The sequence below is a fragment of the Megalops cyprinoides genome, chromosome 1, assembly GCF_013368585.1.
Source record: "Megalops cyprinoides isolate fMegCyp1 chromosome 1, fMegCyp1.pri, whole genome shotgun sequence".
Lineage (NCBI taxonomy): Eukaryota > Metazoa > Chordata > Actinopteri > Elopiformes > Megalopidae > Megalops > Megalops cyprinoides.
This window is the reverse complement of record NC_050583.1, coordinates 40,389,163-40,398,026: the sequence shown is the minus strand read 5'-3', so window position 1 is coordinate 40,398,026 and position 8,864 is coordinate 40,389,163. Positions and strand designations below refer to the sequence as shown.

The 8,864-nt window shown below is 39.3% G+C and overlaps 1 protein-coding gene across 1 annotated transcript; it reads right to left on the bottom strand.

The window, feature by feature from the left end:
* Positions 1 to 3,923: 3,923 nt before the first annotated feature.
* On the bottom strand, positions 3,924 to 6,240 carry LOC118791999 (bryoporin-like). Its single transcript, XM_036549658.1, has 3 exons — positions 6,155 to 6,240; positions 5,332 to 5,465; positions 3,924 to 4,689 (listed from the first exon to the last, which is right to left on the bottom strand). The coding sequence occupies exons 2-3, from the start codon at positions 5,433 to 5,435 to the stop codon at positions 4,260 to 4,262; spliced, it is 534 nt and encodes a 177-aa protein (XP_036405551.1). The 5' UTR covers positions 5,436 to 5,465; positions 6,155 to 6,240; the 3' UTR covers positions 3,924 to 4,259.
* Positions 6,241 to 8,864: the final 2,624 nt, after the last annotated feature.

Here is an 8,864-nt window from a genome sequence, read left to right as displayed (position 1 = left end):
ATGGTGGAGGAAAGAGACTAAATGCAAGCCATGGTCACCACTCCCCCCCTCTCCTCCACCTCTGAAATTCTGTGCGTGGGTGTAACCAAATATTTGGCAGGTATGTTTTGGAGACATGACGAGAATATATACAGCTTTTGGATTTCCAGAGCTCAGATATCCCCGCATTGCTTTATCTGCTGAGATGGAAGGATGGCAATTTGTTTGTGTGTGTGTGGTGTGTGTGTGTGTGTGTGTGTGTGTACAATGAATTAGTACAGAAGTTGACTGTCAACTTTTGTGTGAGTCATGAAGAGTCAATAACAATGCTGTGTTTTAGGGAACTGGGTCTTTTTGCACCATAGGCTCTGTGTTACTATTACTAAACAAACAAATACAAATATTTGTATGTTTACTTTCTACATACATAATGGGTCATTTACTTTCAATAACTTGCCCATATGTACAGTGCAACTACTGTAGGAGATTACGTGAACACACCCCCGACACACACACACACACACACACACACACAAACAAAATGTGTCAAAATGCTTTTAGCTAGCTTTCTACAATTTATACTAAAGATACATATTTAGAAATATGGAGACAGCCTTATGAATGAGTCACAAGCCTAATTAGAGTAAACTGAATTATTTGTGCAAAGTACTTTTTTCTCACATGTGCTACACTAGCAAACAGTTGTAGATTAGTTTGCCAACATAACGTTAAGATAGCTAACATTAGCAAGGGAGCAGTCACTGAACTATCTCATTGAGCTAACTAAAAGGCTAAACGCAAGCAAGTTAATGTTGGTCAGGTAAGTTAGTTTAATCAAGTTTGCTAAGGAGAAATGCCATTGCCCTTTTCATAGAACATCTGACTGCTGGAAAATGTTCAGCATCAAATGTTGGAAAGTCTGTGGAGGGAACAAACTTTGATCTAATGAAACAACTAGTGTGATGTTTTACTTTTTTTAAATGTTGCAACCGTCAGTTTTTTATAGTCATATTTTGCCTACAATCAATGTGTAATTGAAGCACAGTAGGTGTATTTTTTTGTTCTCTTTTGCACAGAGAACCAGGCAATTTTTATTCCCACAGGCTTCCAAAAATGAACAGTTCAGAAAATAAATATTTTAACATTTTGTTGTGTTTTTGAATGACACATCTGCAACAAAATGGAGGGGAAAATGAGTTAAGTGTATTGCTGCATTCAGTAGTTAAATAGAATTTGTTTTGTGGTAGGTGATTGAAAAAAGTGGTGGCAAAAACATATTGTCTTCTCAAGTTTAAATGTTTCCTTAATTTCAGGCTTTCATGTAAAATATGGCAACTGAATGACATGTAGACACTACTTTGCCATATTATTTGAACAGCAGATAGTTAGAGGCACATGTGGGACAATTACCCTTTGCTACTGTGTGAGGAGATCCTGATTTGCAACTGACCATTCTGGAAGGTTCTAAATCAATACAGCAGGTAACCATTTACACCTGAATGTGGACATTGAAAATAAATTATTACTTGAAAATGCAGTTTTGCAGTCAGATTGTCTATGCATAAATCTAATGACCCAGCTGTCAATTAAAAAAAAAAAACATTTAAAAGTTAGGGTCTCTGGTATAGATTATATTTGGAGTGAGGACTCTTTCTAGCAGGAACACATTAATGATAAAACATGTTTTTGGACACCCCACAGCCCAGAAATCAGCATTTGGTAACAAACATGAGCATGCAGCTCTGACTCTGGACTATCCCAACAACCCAAAGCTGCAAGCACAATTTAAAAAGAACAGTACACACACTTTATGATTGTCAATTCATGTGTGCATCCACAACATAAATTAAAGACAATTTTTACAATATTTTACCATTTGAAAACATTTATTAGAACAGGTAATGTGTCAACCGTTATGTTCTCAGGTGTATATCACTAATTGGAGTAGTATGGTATTATTTTTTATGCTTTTTTCCCCTTTATGCAACATAATTTTGGGAATTGCCAATTGTTTATAAGGCTCATCTCACGACGGCAATGTCTACACTTGGGTAGGAGTACTAAGACAATGACTGCAATCATCTGATTAATTGGATTATTAAATCAGATTGGATAATTTAATCAAAATGATAATTGCATGCTGCAGATGGTTATTTTTCACCATGCAAGTCACAGCACACTACAGTGGAGTGGGCAGTCTTTGGAGGACAGGCTCTACTACACTGATGCCATCCAGGACGTTCAAGACATCAGCGGAACCTACAAAACCTACCCAACTCTGTCCCCAGCAGAGCTTATGCAGTTTGTTCTGGCAGTGTGGACTTCAGTTCATCATTGGCTGATGACATGGATGGGGCCAAACCAAGGCTGTAGAGCACAGCTTGCACTCACTGTGAGCACCTTAACTACTGAGCTACTCAGGAGCACCAAATGAGTGTTACAAACTGTGACTTCAACTTTTGCCGTTGCACTTCTCTTTTAATAAAGTCTACCCATACACTTTTATTGTGGTGAAAACAAATGGTAATTTGGAATTAATTATATGCTTTGAGTTATACAAGCCTGATGGAAACTTCCTTGTGATGTTGATGGACTCCATGGTTCTAGATGAGTAAGTTCAAGTAAGTTCTGTTATGCAAATGAATCTCTTTTTCCACTCCATAACATGCAACCAAATAATGTAATGGATAACTTGCATTTAATAGTGCTATCACCAATGGCAACAAGAAGGCTGACAATACCTCCATCTCTAAGTACTTCTCATGCAGTGTTAATTTAGATAATGTTAAGTGCAATAGGAATAGTACAGGTGTAAAATTACAGATAGAATTGTTGCTGCGGATGGAGTCTAAAAAAAGTTATATCACCTATGAACCGGGCTTTGTGAGATCACACCATGTGACCAGTCTTGACCATCATATAAGATAAAGAGAACTGGTCTTTTCACCAATGTCAATATGAATGACCATAAGTATCTCATTAGCATGTGTTTGCGTTTTGATCCTTAAGTGCAGTTGTTTCCATATCATCACCCCAGAACAGATCTGAACATTTACAGTAGGGTATAAAAATTTATTACATTACATTACTTTGATTTAGCAGATGCTCTTATCCAGAGTGACTTCCAGCACAAAAAAAGCAGAAGTCTATCCATTTAAGCTGAATGAGCACCAGTGTCAGACCAGGCTAACAACACCCCCAGAGCAGTGAGTGTATCCCAATATCCTTTTTCCACCTGAATACAACACCAGAGGAATGTTGCAATGAACTAGTCAGTTAACTTTTGCTAACCTGACTAGACAGCCTAGAAACTAAGGGAATCCAAGCACACACAGTACCATACATCACAGTCACTAGATCATATAATCCAAAACACATTGTGATACTATTACTATACATAAAATAAAAAAAAAACAAGTGGTACAAGTAATACAAGTAGCAAATATTAGGGTTTGGGGATTGAAATGGATCCGAGATAAAGTTTGAAGAGGTGGGTTTTCAGTCTATGTAGGAAGATGGCTCCCACCACTGTGGGACCAGTACAGACAAGCTGTCTGAGAGGAAAATGTCTGAAAGGAGTGAACCTGTCAGGATAGGACAGTTGCCCCATGGTTGCAGAGCATAGTGATCTGGGTGGCACATACAGTTAGATGACTGATTGTAGGTATGTATTGTAGGGCTGTCCCATTCACCATCCTTGTATTCCAACTAGAGCCTGTCAGCCTGAACATGATCACAATCCTCTAACCATAGAAAATATTCTTACATAAATAGTCACCATCGACATTACATCTTTGATATCAGTTGCAACAAATTTTCCAGACAATGCGTTAGTGCTAATATAGAGATGTAAACTACACAAATTACCCAATTCATCAGGGGTCACAGTAAGATGGATCGACGTATATTAAACAAACACAATAAAAAGTGGATTCCAGTTTCATTTATTGACAGTATATTGAACACAACTGACAGCAAGGAATTCTTTCAGTTTTCATACAAGTTATAAGCAACCTTCTATGATTATTATGCTAAAATTACAGTGGTAGCAAAAGTGTCTACCTTTTGCAGTATTTAAGTGTATCTCATATATGAGTGGAAAATTATCGTGCTGGAAACCTCCTGTCTGAATTGTCCGCATTTTGGTCTTATTTGCTTCTGTGACCATCAATATACAGATCAGCGGTGACTCTTCTGACAGTTTTAAGGCCCAGCTTTAAAAGGTGATAAAGTGATGGTAATTAGTATTTAGGGGTTTTCCCTCTTTTTAACAAAGTCATCTATTGGCCCATCTTGTCATACACCTCTACCTTAATGATTGCCTTTCCCACGTTGGACATGGTGGCTCTCAGATGGACCACTTTGCCCTTGTGCTCGACCCCGTTGCCATTGGCCTCAGAGCGGGCGAAGTTGGTGAAGTCCTTTTCATTGTACATGTGCTTATAGAGGTGCTTGTCGCACTCTCGCGTGTGTTCAAAGATCCCCACTGCCAGCCAGTTCTTGTAGATGTTGTAGTCGAAGGGCACAGAGAACATGATGGCCATGCGCTCTGTGCAGATACGGCTGTGCATCTCAAAGAGGTCATAGGTCAGCACCCCCACGCTGCCTGTGGCCGTGTCATCATCCTTGGTGAAGGAGCAGACCTCAGTCTTGGTGGTGCGCACAGTGGGCTGGGGTGGGTGGAAGCAGTAGCCACTGGACATGTACACCCTGAGGAAAGGAGTGCAAATAGTCTGAATCATTCTACAAGCCTCTACACTGTGCCATCAAGTAGCATACACATCAAACTACAAAGAGGACATCAATATTACATTACAGCTGCTTAATAGACAATCTTATACACAGTGACTTACATAGCTTACAATTTGGCATTTACACAGCTGGATATTTACAAAGGCACTGTGGGTACCTTGCCACGCAGCCAGTCTGCACTAGGGAATTGAATCTGCCACCTTTTGGTCACAAAATTTTTTCCTTATCACTGTAATACACTGCTGCCAGATCTGACAAAGCAAAGGTGACAGATACAGTCCACTACATGGATGCCAATGGAGGCAGTAAGCCTCATTACAGGATTTGAAAATGGCCAAGGACTCTGCAGCTGCAAACCAATGGAATGTGCCTGGCTGTACACTAACCTCATGTCATTAGCTGATCGTTTGAAATCGGGAACTTTCAGTAAGCGTTGATAACATAAATTACAAAAAAATACTTAGCAAGGATAAGGTACGTTTCGTAAAGGCACTTGGGGAGGCAAACTGGAATCAAAGGCATAAACGTACTGAACCAGGGAAACAGAAAGCAAATGCAACAAATTGACAGCACAAGCAGATGTCAGAAATCTAATCTTACTTGGGGTTGATCAGACAGTGGGTGCTGGAAACATTGGTGATTTCAATGGTGCAGTTGCGGTTGGTGGTCAGGGTCACAGACACTGCTTCTGCTGTCTCAGGCATCTTTATCTCAAGGCTTAGTTCAGTTTTCCTCTGTGACATAGAAATACTATGAAGCAGGGCTTTTGCAGTGAAGCAACGTAATCAAATTAGTCTGATGTAGTTCAAGATCGTTTAACCTGAATATGCTACAGATGATGCACTTCACATTTCTTACTCAAACTTTTGTTGGAAAGTGACACTTGAGGTACTTCACCTCTATCACCTACCCCAGCACAACAGCTGCTTTTCTTCAGACCCCTGCTTTGTTGTACACTTCATTCGACATAATTAACAATCTACATTCTTACAGCTGTTCACATCACAATTAGAATATCCTAACACCTGCAAGCAGTGGTATCTTCAGGTGCGTACACACAAACTACATGTAAATACATGCAGGTGCTTTGATTGGGGCTATCAGACTTGATCCTACTGAATACAGTAATGTACATAAATGGCTTGATTGTCATTAGATAGTATTATTTCTTGATTGACCACCCCTGTCAGCTTTCTTTCTTTACGTTCGCACATGCAAACATACGCAGATCACCAACTGAAAATCAAGAGGCCAACATGCAAATATCCTGAAACATAACCTACTGAAGTGGAAAATTACTTTGGAGGCCACACTGCTCATCACAAAGATTCTACCTCAATCTGCAGGACAAACAGTTAATGGCAAGACAGGGACTGGTCACATTGTTGAGCTGTAAAGAAAAACATGACAAACATGCACGTACCTGGAACCAGTTCACCTGCCTCAGTTGGGTAACTCACACAGTTGAAAGCTTTCTGATATCTCTGTCCTGTCCTGAGCAGCAGGAGAATGAAGAATGGGCGGAGTAGGTGCTTTACTTAGTTATTCCCTTAAGTGTATACTTCTGCAGGAAAAAAAAAACATGGGTGTGTCCACAGTTTCACAATTCAAACTCACAAGTCAGTGCATGGAGAAAACATCGTACAACAATTGTCTCTTTACTGAAGTTGTCATATTTCTGTTATAATCCAAAGCACTGTTCAGAAGTTCACAGCATGCACATAACAGAGTGAAGCCCCTAAAATATGCTTGTACAAAATTTTGCAAAGCAACAGGTACTGTGCATAATGCTTTGTGTAAGATTGTCAAGACTTAAATAAGATGCAGATTAAGATAATGCATTCATGTCAATAACCAAGTAAGATATATAAGAATTAAAGGCTTTCCAACAGGATAATCATTGTTTCAACAGATATACATACACTTTAAATGTGTTTAAATTTATTCCACACATAAAGTCCCATCAAGTGCTCCTGTTTGTAATAAAGGAATAGGTTTGGCAAATGGACTTTAAAAAATGAACAGACGCTATCCTTAGGTATAGTGGGGAAACCAGAAGAAAAGAAATCTTGCCAGACATTAAATCTCCTTGACAACAATTACGTGACTAAATGGAAAATTCCACACTGGGGCAGACTGCACAAAGAGCTGCACGCAGAAGCAGCAGCTTCTCATGACAACTGTTTATTCAAAGAAAATATGTCATCCTTCAAGGTGGCTCCACACCTGTGCATGCACCAACAGGCATTTGATTCTTGAGGCTGCACACGCCCACGTTGCAACATAATGTCTGACACAACACAATAGCGAGTCTGAGACGACACCGTTTCAAAGTATCAGATCTGTACAGTAACAGCTGTCTCCCCCTATTTAAAACAAAAACAAAAAAGAACAATCTAAAAAATAAAAATGTGTAATGTTTCACACATTGCACTGCCACACAGCCTTGTACATGTTAAATGACTTAGAATGCAATGGAGTTTTAGAGAACTGTAAAAGTATTTTTCAGGAACATGCTCACAGTTGCCACCTGAACAACTGGCTAGGGTGGAGTAGAACTGGAAGGGTAACTGCAGAGATGTCAAAATGATTTGTTTTGTGGCTGTCATTTCATAATGCTGCCCCAAATTGTAAGTGCCTGAAGTTACAATGTGCTCATTACAAAACCAGTAAAATACACAATCATCTCCCACTCTACTTTCCCCAGCGCAGTCAAACAATAGGTATTACATTCTGACCGAAATCATGCCAATGCATTTTAGGGTGGTAGATGACAGGAGGAATGTGCATATAAAACATAAACAAATGTATCATAAGGTATGTGGCAGTTATAAATCTTTCAAGCGACATTGTTTCAATAACAATCAAAACTTGCCACTGGACTATCAAAACATTCCACTGCAGAAGCACAAAATAAAACAAATGTCAGATATTAAAGACCCTTGTCCATCGTAGTCAACATCGGCCTCTAGTGGTAATATACCATTACTGCACCTTCTTGATCTGGACACCAAGCCAAGTGTAATGTAATATTTGCAAAACTTTACATTACAATGCATCCGTAATTATAACTGTTGTAAAATCTCACATTACCACTGTGTAGTTTATTTGTTCGTTATTCCCTCACCTTCAGTGCATTGTGTGTATGGACTCAGCCCTGTTAGCAAATTCCCTGATGACCAGGCTTCACTAGGTGGCACCAGACACACACACACACACACACACACACACACACACACACACACACACCAAACACAATTACACATACAAACACTGAGCAAATAATGCACTTCACACAGGTTTAAGGTGGATTGCTTCATGTGATTCACTTCAATTTAATTGTACTTACCGCACTTGTCATCAAAACATTTTATTTCTGTGTATTTTCATACTCTTTACTTGATTTTTTTCAGTTCGGCTCAAATATGTTCTAAGACGGAGAGTGGTGTCCTTAAAACGGTTGCCCTATTGCATAGTTGCCTAAACACACTTATTAAAGAAATAACCCAAGGCCTAACAAGATTTAGTGAGATGTTTCTAGATGAAAACAAAGGGATTTGATGTTTCTGACTCAGGGGTTGTGTCACTCTTTGCTGATGGGAAGTTCTTTCTGGAACCCTCCTTTGCTCTGCGGCATCACTTAGACTTAGAGGACAAGTTGATAAATTCAAGAGCATGACAACAGTGCTCCAAGCTTCTGAGTCACCACCCTCTGGCTTCCTTCATGTCCATCCTTCAATCTCCCTTGGATAAATGACACAGCCATCCTGCCCTTCTCAAAGCCAATTAAACACAGTTATTACAGTTTTATTTATGCTTTTTATCTCAATAAAACAGCGCTTTTAAGAATTTGTGACACAGCAGCCAAGGAGAATGGAGTCTGAGAAGAAAAGGGACTGATGAATATACAGTACACTAGTAGGAAAGGATGAACTAATGAAAAAAAAAAACTCTAACAAAGAGGCAACCACTTAAATGGTTAGAGTTGCACACACCAGCTTCTATCCACACACCCAAACAGAAAACAACGAGTTGACTGTCTACATATACAACTGCAGACTTATCATACCTGAACCTAAGTTAATGACTGTCAACATGCATATACTTACAAGCTTATACTTACTGGGGATCTG